Source organism: Megachile rotundata, chromosome 7 (genome assembly GCF_050947335.1).
Source record: "Megachile rotundata isolate GNS110a chromosome 7, iyMegRotu1, whole genome shotgun sequence".
In the NCBI taxonomy this organism is placed as follows: Eukaryota; Metazoa; Arthropoda; class Insecta; order Hymenoptera; family Megachilidae; genus Megachile; species Megachile rotundata.
The window spans coordinates 15,533,172-15,552,583 of NC_134989.1; the positions used below are offsets into that span (position 1 = coordinate 15,533,172).

Consider the following 19,412-nt stretch of genomic DNA (forward strand, 5'->3'; position numbering starts at 1 on the left):
CCCGCAGCCAGAAACCTTGCATCCCCGGCAGCTTCCTCTCTAGCTTTTAACCACTGTCACTCAGGCATTCGCCGTCAATTTCTATCCGTCGTTCCATCATCTCGAGGCTAAAGTGTCGATCGAATTACATTATGGCTTGTAGGCCGAGGAATGACGCGTTCGTTGCCCCCGTCGTTCGTGCTCTCCTAAGAAAAGCCCCATTGCATATGAATATAAGTGTATTATCATAATATCGCGACTAGGGTGGTGGCCCTTCTTCTGGTTCGCTGCTAGGGGCTCGAAACGCCGCGTTTCAACGCGAGAGAAGCCACTCTTGCAAGGATAAGTGCGCACGATGAAATCCTGATATCTCATGGAATGTATGGATCCCGTCTCGAAGACATCGAGCAAAATAAGTGTCGATTTATATACGTGTAACGTCTGAGTACGTGGTTAAAGTACGGATTTTACCATAATGTAGGACTCGTGTGGAGAATATTAACCTCTTGACATAACGTGTCATGACACATAGTATTTTCTCTTCAATTGTATTTTGGGTTCAATTATGATTGGTATCTACGTAATCAAGAATCACTGAATGTATAAGGTATCTAGTGTTTTAACTCTCTTCGGTTGTTCTCACGTTGTAGAAATAATTAGCTAGCCATGAACGACGCAAGGAAACTCGAGTTCACTTAAATTCGATCTCAAAGCGAAGTACATCCAATTTGCGTGACGAGAGAATTTACTGTATATATTATTGCTAATCCGTAAGAGTATATTGCATCGAAGTGTACTTCTGATTGGAGCACGAAGGAGAATGATATATCTATCTGCCAGGTGTAGCGCGTGCCCCGCGAGATACTCTCGCCAGATACACAATGGCCGTATTTTCTCGATATTGTCTTTACCGGGTTTCCGTGTAGTAAGAAATAATCGTGCACACGTGAGCCGCTCACGATACGCACGTACACACGTTTCCTCTTTTGTATTACGTACAGTTCGCTCGAGAAGATAATGCGCGCGCTTTTAAGCGTTCTTCACGGTAAATTATTCTTATCTGAGGGTCCTGCGGGTTCGTATCGGTCCAGTACGGCGAATGCCTGTCGACTCGATGACAAACGCGCGTTTGTTCATTATTTTATCGGCGTGAAAAGCGCCGTTTCGAAATGTCTTTCGATCGCCGTCACATTGTTTTCGCGGTGAGGCTGACCTTACACGACGATATTGTGGGAACGTACGAGACGGCTCGATCCACAATAAAATCCGTGGCTCGCGATTCTTTGCCGGATATATATTTATCGCCGGCGAGATTACACGCGAGTAAATAAACCGTAAATTATCGAGAAACGCGTGGCGCAATCGAGCCACGATATCTCGTCGATCGGTGAAACCGATTCGTAATTTACGCGCCTCGATCCCTCTTCTTCGCTTCCCTACACAAAATGGCGGACACGGAGGACCGTGTCACATCACCTCTTTTTAGAAATTTAGAAATTTGGGAAGGTTTCAAACCTTTAATAGGCAAAGTCTTAAGTTGTAAAATTTTAGAGTTTGAAGGTTTCATTGTCTCAGTGTCCCAATGTTCTACTTTTAAAAAATTCGATGCGTTCGATACATTGTGGAGTTTTTGCGAGTGGATGGTTACACCAATCACACCCACGATCCTCACGATCGTCGATTTAATTCGAGAATGATGAAAATCTTTACGAGTTAGAAATTTTTTCTTCGGTCAACTATCGAGTCTCACGGTGCAGACAATGCGGGATGATCCTCGCTACATGACGTTCAACCGTGGACAGGATAATCCTGTGATCCACGCACGCCACCCACCTGTACACCCACCGAGCTAAGTAAACACGAGCGAACGCGGCGTCGATTATTCAGAGGGAATCGCCGTGCCGTGGTGTAGCTAACTCGTCGATTTACTGGACACGTGTATACTCCATCGTATATCGCCCGAAATTCGACGATTTTTAAACTTCACCGCGCCAACTTTATCTCGAACCTTTATTTTAATCGGTGCGAGTTACTGAAGATTCGTGGAAATAACTCTGCTTTCACTTTCTGTGTCGTTACTTTATTTCGTCATTCCCTTTCTCGCTCGAAAAGCAGCGAGGCGATCATACCTGGAGTTCATAAAGGACCCGCCTACGCTCAAATCTCTCCTCACAGAGGGATGGTAATTCACCGTCATTACAGATAACTAAAACGAGCGTTCATCAGGAACGCTCCATTCTCTCGAAAGACTCGCATGAATTTCTCAGCCTTGTTACGTCGTCGTAAACATGTGATTTTAGCGAGCGAAGATTGGAGACAATAAAACCTTTGTAATCGAACGTGCTTGAAGCATTGAGGTGAAAATCCTGGTTTGAATAACTTCTCACGAATGAGAGATTGAGTTAACTTAACCAAGGTGTGCGACACATCTGGTAAATAACACAGGTGTGTATAGTCGTGTCGAAGCGATACGAAATCATTATCAGGACACGGGAAGACGAAAAAGGAGAAGAAGGAGCGAACGTTTTAAAGGACGGCAGAGATTCGAGCACGGTCCCGAGGGGTGATTACGCCGGGGCGACGTCGGCCGGTCTCCCTTGCCGTGTAATTAACATCGTTAAAACATGGATATTAAATAAATTATAAATAATTATGTTCGACGGCGTTAACGACCATCCTAACCAACAGCGGTGACGACGCTCGGCTACATTTACGTTATCGATTGCAGCCTTCCATCTCGACTTCCCTGTTCTGGCCGGAAGTCCCGGGAATATTTATTCCGATACGTTCTCCGAACGGACGAACACGCGGAATCGAATCTGTCGGATTTAATCGTGGGTTAACGAGCGTTGCCTTCTTCTATCGCCAAATCGATTAAACGATGTTCGCTAACTTTTTTCGCTGGGACCGTTCGGCAACTTCGAGTATCGTCAAAAAGTTGCTGTCCAGATTAAAGTTTTTATTCGTAAAAGTCCTCGGTCGGAAATAACAGGCAATCAAAATTGTCATTAACTTCTCGTTAAACGATGATTAAAAGAGAATATAACCTGTAATTTTGTTACACTGATTACTCTATAAAACTTTGAACTCAGCGTTTAACTTCTTAAGCGCATTAATATTCCATTTAAGGTTGTATTTTATTTTTTAGTCCTCCAATAATGTAGATCAGTGTAAACTTTTTGCTCGGACCGATATTAATTTTCCTTCCAAGTAATAAAATCGTCACGGGGCCAATCACAATGCTCAATTTACGCGATCTCGATCGATCTAAACGAATTATCATAATCCCAAAGAACGCATCGATAGACAGTCGATTCGCGGTCACTCAAGAAAAAAGATCTGGTTTTTATTCGAGCTGGATCGAAAGCTTGCATTAACCTGGCACGATCGTAATCTGGAAGAAGTCTAAAAGCCGGTAATGGCTCGGTAACGGGACTCCGTTCGAAGCGTACCGGTTTCTAATCACGGAAAAAGATTAGGCAGTCGAGAAACAAGCCAAGATCTGTCCGGATGGCAACTGCCAATCGGAATCCTGATCGCGCCATTATAATTCAAATGCCTCCATTAAATGTATTCACGCGCTATTAGAGCCGTGCATTCGTGTACATTCGGGGGCAACGTTTCCCTTGGGTAACTAGTGTTGGGGGAGGAACCCTCTGATGCTACGAGGGATGCTAAAAACTTGCTTATTTCTAAATTTATCTGTTTTGAAATTTTTAGACTTTTAAAGGTAGAGTTTTACATTTTTAAAATATTCATATCTCTGAATTTTTATGTTAAAATTGAAGTGGGTGCTCATGCTAGAATATTCAAATTCCTCATCCTAAGTTAAAAATTTGTAAATTTTTAAACTACATATTTTTGCATTTCTAAATTCTTCAATCTACAAATATTTAATATTTTCAATTTCCAAATGCGGGAATTTTTACACACCTAATTTTTAGTGTTACAAATTTTTTGATTTTCAAATTTTTACACCCTCGAAGTCATAATATTCCAATTCGTCAAATAAGCAAATTTCAACACCCTCAAGTTCCTAATGTTCCAATTTCTGAAGCACTCAAATTTGGTCACCCTTAAATTTCTAATAATCCAAATTTTCAAATGTCCAAATTTCTACTGCCCCAAATTCCTAATATTCCAATTTCTGAAGCACCCAAAGGTCACCCTTAAATTTCTAATAATCCAAATTTTCATATCCCCAAATTTCTACAGCCCCAAATTCCTAATATTCCAATTTCTAAAGCACCCAAAGGTCACCCTTAAATTTCTAATAATCCAAATTTTCATATGCCCAAATTTCTACAGCCCCAAATTCCTAATATTCCAATTTCTAAAGCACCCAAAGGTCACCCTTAAATTTCTAATAATCCAAATTTTCATATGCCCAAATTTCTACAGCCCCAAATTCCTAATATTCCAATTTCTAAAGCACCCAAAGGTCACCCTTAAATTTCTAATAATCCAAATTTTCAAATGCCCAAATTTCTACAGCCCCAAGTTCCTAATATTCCAATTTCTGAAGCACCCAAATTTGGTCACCCTTAAATTTCTAATAATCCAAATTTTCAAATGCCCAAATTTCTACAGCCCCAAATCCCTAACATTCCAATTTCTGAAGCACCCAAATTCCTACACTCCCAAATTCCTAATATTCTAAATTTCCAAATGCCCAAATTTCAACCCCCTAAAATCCTAACATTCCAATTTCTCAAGTACCAAAATTCCTCACCCCCAAATTCCTAACATTTCAAATTTCCAAATTTCAAGCCCCCAATTCCCAAATCTTGTAAAAATCTCAAGATTTCCCAAATAGCCAAATTTCGGACCCGCAAACTTCCAAATCCCAAAATCGTAAAATTTCCCAAGTTCCACATTTACTAAACAGAAACACGTTTCCCTAGGAAAGATCGCAATGCTCGCGAGTGTACGATTTCTGTATCACGAAGATTCTAGGGTCCCGGTAGCTGGTTTTCTCGCGATTGGCCTCGGCAAGGATGTCGGCGACGAAGTGCACCATATCGATCCTCGCCTTAACGCCGTTTCCATTAGGTTAACGACCCTACGGCTGATAAACTATTCACCATGCGGATAATTGCGACGCGATTCCCCGCGCACGCTTCGACTATCGTCGGCGAGAACGTTTCGAGAGAGTAACTACCGAACGGAGATTGAGAGTCATAAATTCGCGTTTCTAGACGAGTCGACTCGATTCCACTCGCACGCGCGTCCATCAACACGCCGCTATCTCGACTAGTATATCTGGTAATTTCTCATCGACGCTCGACGTGCAACACAGTCGAACGGGCAACGTTAATAAAAAAAAGGGGAAAAAAATGGAGAACGGTATATATCATAGACGGTAGCTTAATGGCGAGCTAATGCAACAGGCAATCTGTCGGCGACCTGAATAGCTCAATTGCTTAGACCAGTCGTCTGACAAATAGGAGATTCTGAATTGGATTCTGATTCAGTCAATTGGCCAAACGATTCTCGCTCGGTCTTTTCGACTCTCGTCTTATATCGAGTTAGCTTTGAAGTTTACGCGCGAAAAATCCCGATCGTATATTGCATGGTCGACGTATAATTATACTTCTAATTACAAGTTGCGCGACGGGGAAGCACTAATTACGGGTTGTTGCCTGCGTGTAATATTTCAATTACCTTTATTTGTCTCGGGGTTGGATAAAACTATCGCGCGTTATCGCTCGTAGAAATCATGATGTACGAGCTAATTCGCAGATTAATCTTTCAACTGTTTAATACATAATTTATCAATTGTTTGCTCTTGTAATCTTGGCGTGAAAAATTATTCGATTTCTCCTGAGCAGATTTAACGAGACACATCCTTTATGCGGATGAGTACCCAGGTAACCACTTCTTTTAATTTATTTTCTCTTCATTTTTGTTCCTCAGATTGACCAGTGAAATTTATAAAAATATGACGATTTATGTACCTTTGAAATTTTGTACTGGTTTGATTCTGATACATAAGTTAATAGCAGTAGAAAATTATCTTAATAATTAACAAACACTAATTTATCATTAATAATCTGTACCTTGTCTAATACATAAAATATACAACCCTTCCTAACGAAAATTCCCAACAACCTGTCCTTCCAATAATATCCTTAAAATAATATTCGCAAACGCGAAAATGTTGTCAGAAGCTAAACAAATAATAAACAACCAGCATCAGATTGGGGGTTGAAAGTTTTACCCCGTAAGAGTAGGGTGGCGCCAGCCAACGGAGACGCCTGGAAGCGATAGGCGTCCCGACGTCCATGTTTCCCCGATCTGCCACCAGATTGAGATGCAACTTCTCTTCGAATGGTGACACAGGGTATATCGCGCGCCGATAAAACAGGATCATTAATCTGACTATAAATCTCCGATCGATTCGATTATGCTAATTACGCGAATTCGAATTGCACAACGTTCCGATGTCATAGATCTCGATACTCCTGAAAGAACGCTTGTCGCGAATAAATCTTACAGCTTTTTCATCGAGATCGATCGTGTTCTACGATAATGTTGCGAAAAGAGTACACCATGAGAAATATCCGTGAATACTTGTCTTGGCAAGGAAAAGGGAGAGAAAGGATAGAGGAATAGAAACGGCATTACTGATCATTCGAATATTTTCTGTAACGACGGCAAGCTTTTAGGGATGCTCTAAATGAGGACGTATCGAAATGGTTTTGATGCATTAACGACGCTGGAGAAATGCACGTATGTGACACATAATATGTATGTGGTGCATTACGGTTCTATGAAAAAAGAGTTTAGCTTTTATGGAAACCTGTTTCAAACGGGGTGTTTACACGATCAATTTGAATTATTTTCTTCTTTCAAAATTACTAAACTTACATTTTTAAATTTCTTAAAAAATGGTATTGTATTTAAAGTATCTTGTATCTTGCATTTAAAGTCAAACTTCAGTAGCGGAAGACAGACTCTGATTATCGTGAATGGATGAAAAGTCGAAGTATCGTATGCTTTCAGACAAAATACCGTGTCGTTTGGACAAGTATCATCGATGTTGTCTGCAAGCGAGAAAAGAAGGAGACCACCATCATTGACACGGAACCAGGCGTCGAGTGGATGATCCAGTTCGATTACGCGATGCCAATCGTCGAGGAATCCGCGAGAATAAACAGAACGAGAAAACGAGAATTCTCTTTAACCAGCAGGCACTTTAACCAACATAAACCGTGACTGACTCGTTATAGCATAACGGTTCGACAGTCGACAAAGGTGCGAGAGATCGCGCCAATCGAAGCGACGTGCCCGATTATCACGCGTTCACAGCTTTCTAAAGCCCCGAAAAGCGCGACAGAGGGTGACAGCAGGAGAGGGTGGGGAGAAAAAAATGTACGGAAAGGGTGAAATCGGCGACCCCGTCGATTCGAAACGATTGAAGGCTCGTAACGAGGGTAGCACGGATCATGGGGCATCCGTCAAACACTGTCTTTCGACAAAAAAATCTATTTCAAAGGCACCAGTAATTCCTGACACTTTGTCTCAAGTTCCCTCTTTAAACATTCGATAATGGCCGACGATTTAAATATTACACGAGAAATTTCAAATTAAATATCTTAAGATTTTGAAGTTTCCTATATTCTGATTTTCTTGCACCTCCAAATTTGTCTGGTCCGATTAAACGAACATATCCGACACTTCCAACGCGCACATTTTTCCCCAGAGCGTTCGGCAGACGCGTCCCGTTTTTCGTGTCACGCAGCTGCAATTATTGGCGATCACCGAAATCGATTTGCAGGGTGAAACTCGTCGGGACGCCGTCAGATATTACGCGCGTCAGATCAGTGGAACGCAAGGGCGATCGAAACGCGGTGACAATCGAACGGTGGATGAGGAGAGATCGGAGAAAAAGCGACGAACTCCGGTGGCGTGGAGTGGTTTACCTGCAATGCTATTTTTTCTTTTGGTTGCCTTTTTTTCACGACAGGTACACGCAATCGGTGCGTGAACGCGGAGCAGAAGCGAGAAAGAAAGCGGGTACGCGGCGGCGTTTGCCTGCGAACATTATATACGCGGCTTGCCACCCCTTTTGCAGCTCGCCAACACAATGAGCGGCTTTGTTGAAAATTTCTGCGGGCTTTTGACCCCAGTTTTCCGCGTACACCCAGACCTTCCACTCTCGCTCACCATTTTCGTCCGTGCATTTCGTTTCCCCGATACCCTATACCGATCGGCTCATACGCCGCTGAGTTCCCATAGGAAGATTCCCCATTCGACGTCGATCCCGTGAAATCCGGCTCATTAAATCGCTTGACGTATTTCGAGATGGCGTGTTCGCACGCGTTTCCAGCTCCGATTCCAAAGGTCTCTCCTTCCCTCTCGGATGCATTTGCACGCGTCGAGGAATCAAATCCTCTCGCCGCGAACCCTCGATAATGAATATATTAAATGTAAACAGATTAGAGGGAACGCGTTCCACGGGTAATATCACCGCCACCCTAATACGATCCCCCCTTTTTTTGACTTCTATCCGCTGATAAGCAGAGGAATTTTATTCAGACTCGAGATGCGTTTCCTAAAGATCGATCCGTCGAAACGCTTGAATTATTCAGAAGAATCGTTATATGCCCAGCTGAGACGCTTATAAAGCCGGGTAGCTTCATCCTTCTTCTTATCGCCGCTAATGAGCACTCCAGTAAACGAGAATAAATCATCCGCGCAGAGTACCTGGTCTGTTAACGGGCTTGGGAGGGCACTTTCGAACGCTATTTAGTAATTGTCTCATCCGTGAAATGTAATTGTCTACATATCTTTCACATCATAGTTAACATTTTAAATCAGACTTTAAACGTGACTTAAACATTTGTGGATTCAGTACACTTTAGAAAAAGAGGCATTGTACAGTTTTGAAATCCTGAAGTGCAACTGGTCACTGATGCAAACTATATAAATTGTATCTTACTCTATACCTTGTTCTATGACTCAACAGGTGCGTCAGTCAGAACTAATCACAGCTATAATATTAGATAAAGAAAGTTGAAATGTTATGTCAGTTTAGTATCAGTTGAAGTGTACTCAAAATTCGAATGAAACTTATAACAAATTACGAGTGCATCACCAAACTCGTTATAGTACAGTAAGGAGTTATAACCAAAGGTGGATGAAGAGTAAAAGAAGAGCGACAGACTAACTTCACATAACGAGTAAAGCCGCGTAACATCGCAATTCGATTTCTGTTGTCGAGGATGCTTTCGGTCCATTTCGCTGTATCTCTGTTCGCCTTTCGGACGAATGAGCGTACTCGAAAAAATGAATACGCACACTCGATCCTCGGGCAGAGCGAACGAAAAAGCGCTTTGATCCGTTGACGGGAAGAGGAAACGTTGCTAGCCGGCTAACCAGCGAAAGAGCGAGTTTAGGTTCCGTTCCGCTTGTCACAGTAAATAGTAATAAAGGTTGCCGGCGTATCGCTTCATTAACGGACAGAACGGCAAACTCTTTTTCCAACGCGGAACAGTCAACCTTGAAACATTCGCCGTCTGCGGAGCCAAAAGCCGCGGGTAATAGCGGGAAACACTTTTGCACCAGTTTCGCCGCAATTTTCTCCGATACGAATCGAACTTCGACAATCGTTCGTCTTTGTCCTTTTTGCCTCGCTCGACTTAATGCGGAATCGATGTTATCGGTATTCGTTAATTAGGGACACAGTCAGTTTTTGAATCCTTTTAGTCCTTGCTTGTACGGGTCAAGAAAAATATCTTATACTGCTTCCTGCTCGTTTTAAGCGCAATTTATCTGTTCAGAAATATTCTCTGATATTTGAGTACAAAGTGGTTGCAACATTGGACAATGTTTTATATGATAAAATATTTTATATGAACTTTTGAATGATTAACCCTTTGAGAGGCGCCTCTGAGGCACCATTCGATTTAATACAATAATTTAAAATAAGCATTATTTAATTCCATAACAGTGCTCATTATAAACATAACGAAAATGGCAATAGTGAAAATTATTAGTAGAGAAATAAAAGCCTCAAAAGAATTCATTTAACATTTTAATTGATACTTTAAAGCTGCTGTTTGCAAACAATAAAATTGTCTTCGAGTGCAAAGGGTTAATATACCTCGTATACTTCAAACTGAATCGAAGTTTCAGATAGTAGGTTAAAAATCATGAAATCGTACAAGGTCATAGTTCACTGATATCGGCCCCTTGCCATACGAGCCTGCCTCGTGACTCACAGTGCAAACGTGATAAATCTTACTTGTATTATCGATACACGATTTGAAGTTTATGTTCAATAACAATTTGTATAATCAAGGATCTTCTTGTAGCAATAATTAGCTTTGAATGTCTGCTAAATAAATCGTAGTGTAAGTGATTAATCTCCGGTTGATTCAATATGCAGACACGTATACCGCGGAAAAGAATGTACATGGAAGAGGAATACCGCGATAAATTCATAAAAAGCGGAGTATTTTTAGAGCCGTTCCGGTGTTGATCTCCCTTAAACGAGTAGCATAAATCAGGCTTTACCGAAGCTGCTTCCCTTATCTCCTGAAAATTTTAAGCCTTCCTCGAAGTGGCTCGGTCGGTTAACGTTAGCCTTATAACGAGGTCGGCACGAAATAATTAAATGCCTGTTTTGGTCGCGTTCACGATTCCGAGCGGAGCCGGCTCGCGCGAGCAGACGCCGCGCCGTGATTCCGATTCACATCGACAATTCTTCTACGAACGTAACGCTCGCGTACCCGCCTACAATTCCCTCCGCTTCCTCTGCTTATTGGAACTATGCTAAATACCGCCTAATGAATACATACGGGTACCTCTTTGATACAAAGCCCTCCCTCCTTCTCTTTCTCTGTTTTACATAAAGCGCCAGGCGAACTATTTGCCCTGTGGTCGACAGAATTTCAGCCTACGCAAGGATCTAATGAACCTTCGCCTCTTCCACGGTGTTCGCGTACACCGGTCGAGGGATCGGCTGCCGTTATATACCAGCCAGCCCCGCTAATTAATTAAAATCCTCTGCGAAAAATTCACTCGGTCCCGGACAATTCCGATAATTGTCCACCCAGACTCTCCAAATGTCTTTCTCTGGACGTTGCGCTGCGAATTTTACGACCTGAGCTGCGGAGTTTCGTTATAATGACACCGACTTTTCGCGAACAAACGTCGCGCGATCGTCCTCAAAGGATAATTAGCCGGTAGCTATCTGCGGAATGAAACGTGTATGAGGCATTCCGAAATTCCCACTCTCTTAATTCCTTTATATCTCAGATTGGTAGAGATCGCTAAACCCTCAGGCAGCTCCTTGCTTTCCTGCTTCCTTGCTTCCCTACTTCCCTAAAGTCTTGTATTCCTACGTTCCTATAGGCCTATATTTTCTACATACACTACCATTCAAAAGTATCCGGACTTCTGTTACATAACACATAGTTGAACTTTGTACGAAAGTTCAACTAGGGCTATTATATCATTTATAATAATTTGTATTACCTTTTTGAGGTATCATTACCATTTTGAGGTAATTTGAGGTATCGTAATAGAATTAATTTTTAAGTACAAATTATACAATGTGTACAGAAGTACAATATGGAACGCTTTCGATGCTAAAAAAAATCTCCACATATCCCTAAATCGCTACATATGAAATCTTGAAACACGACATCTCGCAGAAAAGTATCATCGATTTCAAGTACAAAATTGTATATTAATTGTGAACGAAGGAAGTAAAGATCGGCAAAGTACAGAAAGGAATCTCTAATTAATAGAATGCAGATTTATCCACGTATTAAAGTCGCGCTAGACACGCACCGAAATCGCATGGATGCGCCCTTAAGCCGCTTACGACCGCTTGTACAACGATGGAAACCACTTTTCGAGATAAGTTGTAGATCTCTAATCTCCTCTCTCGCTCTTTTTCGTTCGTTTCGCCGCAGGAATCTCCTTCTTGTCTCTTTCCGCCGTTAAACCGGCGCACCGGTCTCGGATTAAGATCCCTTCGTCGTCGACCGTTCGTCGAATATTTCGTACGTGGATTTTCTGCTATAGTGGTTAGAGACTGTCCCGAACATGTTACTCTATAAACAGTTATGTTATAATCCAAACAGCTCACGAACGAAATAAAACATCTTATGAGTGAATGACAATTTAATCCTTAAATAATGTTGCAGTACATCTAATTCAAAATATATCATATTCACATGTAATATACATGTATGCATGAACACAAATGCAACATAGTTGTATTTGTAATAAATCATCATTACCTAATAATAAAATATGTAACCAAACCAGATCTGATTATTTTCCTTACTTATACAAAAATGAAGTAGTAAATTGAAAAAGGTAATAGTGTGTATGCTAGAGAACGTAATTTGCAACATGACGAGGTGTAAGTTCCACAAGCGGACTCTGGAAATATTTCTTATTGGATCGTTTCTGGCGAAAAGCATCGAGTACCGGTCGTAGAAAAAATCATTTAACAGACGGGCGTTCGACAAGTAGCGACACTTGTCGTGGTTTTTAATGACGTATCGCGGAAGACACAAAAGCACTGTTGATACGCCATACGTTGCGCCCGAGGAGAATGAACCCGCGGAAATGGAGAGTGCGGTGGTTTCATTTCCAACTGTGGAAAAAACTCCAGCCGTTAAGTAATTAATTTCGCGGCGCTGCGAGACTCGTTAAAAATTTGAACAACCGGCCAGCCATCGATCGCCGGAACACCTGAATTACTGAATTCTTTATTCTCTACCCTAGCTAACGCGTGCCTCTCGTATAATTCTAACTCGAAGCGAGCGGTAAAACGCGTAAACTCGTGGCGCTATACAAATCTAATTGCTGGCACCCGGAGTCAACGTTTCGATAGGAGAAAAAATGATTTAAAATAAGAAACCAGAAGGGAGTAATGCTCGCGCGTTGCGCGAATAGAGCACACGAATTGTAAACCCTTGTTGAAGAAATTGGTATAAAGTAATAGAGACAATTTTCACTCGACGTTACGAAAGAGCGAAATTTACGAGGGACGCGGAGAAAGCGTCTCGTAGCAGGATACGAGACGTCTGGGAAATGAATTCGCCGGTTGTCCGATGGCCAGGATGGCCCGTTAAGTCTTCTACGTGGCTCGAATGCGTTAGAGAACAGAAGTTGCACGGTAAGTGGTCCAACGATACCACGGTATACATTTTATGGCTGTATAGCAGTCGCGACGCCAACAATCTCGGAATAACGAGTCGGACTGGACGCAGCCGGTCCCCATTCCACCCTGTTACCTTCCTCGCCAACTCGAACGGTAATAGCGTTCCTTTAATAATCCGCATTAGTTAACGACCTTTTAAAGAGACCACGGATTCCGACTTGTTAATCTCTTGTTGGCGGAAATAACGACCGAAGCGGAACGGAAACGGACGATAGACGTTTATGTAGTCGAGAGTTAATACCACGGAAGCAGAAGAGGCAAATCCACCTACCGACTGCATTCAACGTGTGGTCGAAGCAGATTGGTGGAAGAGATCGGTAAAGTGGCCGGTGGTCTCGTGTTTCGTGAACTTTAATCAGACGGACCGAACTCTGCCGTATTTCGATGCTTCGTACTTAATGGAGCCTATCCCTGCTCGCGGACCAACTGCAAAATCCCTCCGAAACCGCAAGATAAAGTTCCATAGAGCATTGGCCACTGTTAGCTAACTAGGTGTTTGAATCTATTTTTTTTAACCTACTTTTCAGGTTAAGCGTTTAAGGGGTGGAAACACCCCTTGTCGCTACTCTTCAGCAACGCTATTATCTCTGTGTATTAATTATTAATACATTAATGCACTTCAGTGTATTACTCTCTTAGACTATGAAGAATTCTTCAATTTTTAATCAACATTCGACTCGCGACATTTTCGGAAATGTTCCCATTGTCCCATAGAAATATATATTCCGAAAAGTGCAATCTAACGTTCCCGCAATAGTCTCTAATGTAATTGAACTGGCATTACCAGATACGCGATTAAACTACACGGTATACAGCTGGAGAACATCTTGAAATTGGTCAGGAGCACAGAGTGTCCGGTAGCTCGGTAAACTTTGATCAGTCGAGACCAAACTCCATGCGCGCCTAATCTCACTTACTTAATGATGTCTCTTCCCTTACATTCAACGCGACCAACATCGAAGTCGAAGTTGTACTAGTTTCACGGATATCAATATCGTTCTAATGATTCGACATCCGTATCGACGATTTCAAGTACACTGTAACTAAACCTATTTCAACTTCTACCGTGATTCAAATTAACTTAACTTAATTTGAATTATTTGTCACACACCTTGCAATACAGTAGTAAATTAACCCTTTGAGGGATGACTCTCAGTCACCATTTTATTTAATACAATGATTTGAAATAAGCATTTTTTAAACGATTCTATAATATGACACGTGAGATGTATAAACACAGTGAAACAAATAGTGGGAATTATTGGTAGAGAAATAATAATCTCAATAGAATTCATTTAAGTTTGTAACTAAGTTTTAACCCTTAAATGCATGATTTTCTAATTTTACCAAAAGTTAACAAAATACCTTGAAAGCGGTTGATTCAAATTAAAACGAACAGATGACGCTATATAACAGATGTGGCATATCTGCAACACTAATTGCAGGTTTCCTACATTTTGTATATAATTTATAAGATTAAAACTGGTATGTTGCATTTATACAACTATATGCATTTAAGGGTTAAAGTTACTGTTTGCAAAGAGTCAAATTACCTTCAAGTGCAAAGGGTTAATTCGAGATAAATATATTTGTCACATAGACTCTTACAATACAAAAGTAAAATTAAGAAGCGCAAGTCAAAAATTATCGATTCGTATTCGAATACGAATAGAGAATATCGAGATAGGATAATTTACTCACTTTTGTTGATTATTGTTGGCAGTGGGCATAGGGGTTGGCACCCTCGGCGGCGGAACCGGTATCGCTTTTCTTCTTCCTCCACCTGTTTGATGTACGGTCGGAGTAACGCGTCCGGTCGGCGCTATCCGGCCAGCCGTTCGGGGTCTTTCTGTCCGTACTTCCATCATGGTCGTTTCTGCCAAAGAAAAATCAAAAACGTCCCGTTGTCAGTCCGGCAAAGTATAAAAGATTCGCGGTTTCTTTCCCTCTGTCGACTGATTTTCGCGTGTACCCCGGCCGTTTTCTTTTTCCCTCGCTCTCCCTTTGCGGGAACGGACGATCTAGAAATAGCGACGACGAGTCGCGTAAAAAGGTAGTCGAGCGAAAAAAAAAGAAAAACGAAATTATTACGGGACGCATTAGTAACCGGGACACAAAAGTGCCATTTTCTCTTGTGCTCGCAAGGCCAGCCAGACATCACAGAGATTGCGGTGAACTTCGAAAGAGCGATCTCGAAAGTACGAGTCGTAAAAGTATTCGTACTTTCTCGGTTAATGACTGATCACGCACAAAGTGCTACGTATTTAGGTTTTTGTAAATTGCATCGTTGAAACGCTGCTACAAAATTTTTAAAATTACAACAGCGGTTGAGAGCAAAATGTTGGTACATAATAGCTGTTTGTAAATTCCCGTCGTATGCAAGGCAGCAAATTTATTTAAAGGAAGAAAGTTACATCGTTACCGAGTCGGTGAGAGGAGAGCAAACACGAAATCTCTCTTCATTTTAATTCTCACCGGCTTTGTCGAATGCTACTCGATCTCTTTACACGGAGCTTTTAATTACTTTCTGAACAGCTTTGGTCGATAATTGCGAAACGAAACAACGGACCGTGCCCGGAGCGCTTTGTGTAACACTCGAGCGTAATACCATCGTCACCTTCGTAATCGTCGTTTTACTTAAACGTATTCATGTATCATTAATTCTCTCTTGTTGTTACATCCAAGCGGAGTTTTCCCATTCACCTGTGGGCCACGAGCAACAATGTAGCCATGTCCAATTATTCCTACCGCGAAGGAGGTAAAAACAAGCATTTTCCGTCGGGGCAAACTGCGAGCGTGGATTCCTAATTAAGCGCATGCCCTCGCTAATTTACCTCGATAAAAACGATAGAATCTAGTCTGCGTACTGCCGCTCGGGCATATAGCGAGAGACCGTCTCTATGTTGCAACAGCGACGAGAACACGCGCGTAGCATTTGCGTAACGGAATTTCAATTAATGATTCGCTCGCGTATAATACGTCAGACAGCCGCGAGCCATTTCAATGAGCGCTTTCAGAGCACGTCGCTACCGAAGTGACGCCAGCCTCTGCTCTCTTCGTCGTCTTTTTCCGACAACGTTCACCCCTTTCCTACGATTTTCCGCGTCCCTGCAACCGCGACTCTTTTCTTCCCTTATCTGGTCAAGGTAAGCTCGTTTAAATTTGCGCCTCCGGTTTGCGATTCGTTTCCCGAATACGTGGTTTTTAGCGCGTTGTTACTCCTTGCTTCACCATTTGCTTTACAATATTTTTTAATAAATATTATTTGTATTTTAATGTTTTTTCATTAATAATGATATCAGAATAATAGTGACATTAGATAAATCCAGAGTGAAATTGTCAGTCAATGCGATAAGTTACCTTATAACTTATATATTGTAGTACTTTTAACTAATTAAAACATTAGTTTAACAATATTTAAATATTTAATTAATCTTTCAAGAAATTTCACACGCGTCTTTAACAGTTCGAGGATAACATAAGACTGGTCACAAATTACATGAACATTCACGGCATTCAAGCGTTTTTCAACGAACACTCATCACCACTTGCAACCCTCATTCACTCCGTTCACGCTTCAAGGGATAATTAGAAACATTAACGGGTCATACAATTAATAAAGAACCGATAAATCCTTACAATATACAAGTTATAAGTTAAGAAAGTAGTAAACACAGTAACGCGATGGTTCTTGGGATTACCGTATGAAAATAGCAAACACAGTACGAAGGTAAATACTTTTTCTTTACACAGTCGTCTTCGATGTCGAGAACTCTCGGAACTGATTTTAGAAATATTGGAAGGAGAAAGTTCAATCCGTTGATGAAATATCGAAGCTAGAAAGGAAGTAACCCAAACAGAGATATTTTTAGATCACTTTCTATATTAGTTGGAAACTCGAGGAAAGAGGAAACTCCTCGAGAAGGGCCAGGGTTGAAACGCAGAAAACCGATAGGGGCAAGAAGGGAGTACGACGTTCGAAGGTACTCGCGGAGCTCCTCAACCGTGGCACGAAATCGCTAAGCCTCGAAAGATCCTCGAGAACAGAAGACGAGCAAGAAAAAAAGGGGTTAAACTTGTACGTTGCGCACTTTCGGAGCCCCTCGATGCGAAAAAAAAAGAAGTGCATGCGTTCGGGGAAACATAATGTATCGCGAGCAAGGGATGCTGAAGACGAGTCGAAAAAAAGGCAACTCCTTCAGAAAGCAAGCGGCGTGACGGATGCTCGCGGGCCCTCTTCTCTCGTGAGATCCATTCTTCGAAATTCGTTGCTTCCGCAAACTGATCACCCTGCCGGAACGAGTGGCGGAGCTTCGCGGAACTTTTCCCAAAGCTTTTTCCGCCGAGATGCGTATCGTTAAGAAGCCGGAAGATGTAAGCGTTACCTTTGTTCTCCTTTAGGCATCAACCGGCGCGTGCAACGAGAGACGAGCATCGAACTTTGTCGTTCCGGTAGAAGAGTCCGAGAGATAGACAAATAACGAGATAACTAAACTAGTAACCCAAATACGCGCTTCGATCGTCGAACAACAGCTCGATTAATATCCGAGCACGCCGCGAATTGCTGCCAGTTAAACGTTAATGAGCCATAAATTCATGCAAGGCAAATCTTGTTCATCGAATTAGTGTCATCGTAGCTAAAGGAAAGGAAGCGGAGCTTCCGCGTTGCTCCACCAACGGGATATTCGAATCATGGTCGAATTAACTCGCATCAACGCGTGTCATAACTCCGATTTACGACTTGTCGTTTTCTGTTCACCACGATTTATGACACGAAAATAACTCGCTTCAAATCGAGCGAACAGGAAGACGCAAACAGGTGTGTCCGTTTCGAGACCTTGATTCCCTTCGAGTTTCGTCGCCCGAACAATCGGAATATCGAACTCGTGACAGGTGGCAATTCAACTGTCACGTCGATCCTATCGATCGCTTCGGCACGCTTCGATGAACTATACCACCGTCGGCACAATGAGCTCATTAAGCTTCAATACGAATCAATTACGCGATGCCAAATCGCTTCTGGCCTTTCGTTCTCCTTGCATTTTCACTCGTGAGAACATATTTACATTCATCGCTGTTCGAAGATTCAGAGTGTTAGGTTTATATTGGAATTGCGGAGATGAAAGCTTAGTAGAGATACATTATATTATTTCATGATGAAAACGTCTACGTTGAAGTAACGAGCAAGGGTCTCTGTATAAGTAGTTATCGCTGATCTCTTATATCGTGGCTCAGATATTGGACATGTCTATAAGCTCACTATAGTAGAATTAAAAGAAAAGATTTGAAAATGTTCAGGTGTGAATATTTCATCGGCAAAAGTCGAATGGTTCTCAGGAAAAAAGAAAGCCTACGCTGCAGCCGAGTGTACATTGTTTCCGCCGACAGTAATACGTCGCTTCATTTTTCCAGTGTTCCCCCGATTCCCTATCCAAGGGCGGGTTTGCCTGGTCTCTTCAGCTAGAACGCGTTTGTCGGCCCTCGAGTAGGCGTTATTGTGTTACGGGATGCGACAGCTTTCGAGATGGCTCTGTTCGCGTATCACGGATCCTGGGCAAACGTGATTATTTTTCGCAATTTGCTAAGCAGATGCCCCTATTGTGCGAATCTCAGCCACGGTAGGAGTTTGTTCTCTCTCCACCCTCGTTTCCACCCCTTTTCTCCTTTTCCTCGAGCCCTCGAGTCTCGATGCGTCGACCGTAGCGACAGGATTTTTTTCTTTTCACCTGTGTACACATCGGCGTGTTTCGCGTTTATTCGCGAACACACACGGCCAGAAGTCTCGGCACTTTTCTCTCTTGCTCTCATCTTGAGCGCGTCGACGCGTTCCCGTTGATACACGGAGGAAGCGCGCGAATCCACGCACGCCGGGGGCTGCATATTTTAACCAACTTGCCTACGCGTATTGTCTTTCCAACGTCCCCGTCTCGCCGCGTTCCTCCTCCGACAGAGAAATAATGATCGTACCCAACAGCAGCATATCCTGACTTCTCGGTCTATTCTTTGCGAGGCACGGAGCAAAGCGTCCGTGACAACAATGTTGCGAGCACGCTCGGAGATTGCGCGAACCGTGTCCTTTTTCTTGCTTCGATTGTGTGTTCCCAACCCCTCGCTCAAGGGTAGGGTTAACGCGGGAATCGCTGCGAGGCTTCTTCCAACGCGGTATCCTGTTTCTATTTACGCCGAAATGCTCCGTTGTTACGGTACGCAAGGGGTTCTCCCTTTCGAGCGACCGGATCATTTC

General features: G+C 42.4%; 1 protein-coding gene across 6 annotated transcripts in view; it reads right to left on the reverse strand.

Moving 5' to 3' along the window:
• Positions 1–19,412, reverse strand: part of LOC100874799 (uncharacterized) — a 289,482-nt gene that overhangs the window by 223,808 nt on the left and 46,262 nt on the right. For all 6 annotated transcript variants that reach the window (XR_013038888.1, XR_013038887.1, XM_076534071.1 and 3 more), the window contains exon 2: positions 14,870–15,044. Coding sequence is in view for 4 of the 6 variants with exons in the window: in XM_076534071.1 (XP_076390186.1) it covers positions 14,870–15,036 (167 nt within the window). In the remaining 2 variants the exon portion in view is untranslated. The remainder of the gene's footprint in view (positions 1–14,869; positions 15,045–19,412) is intronic.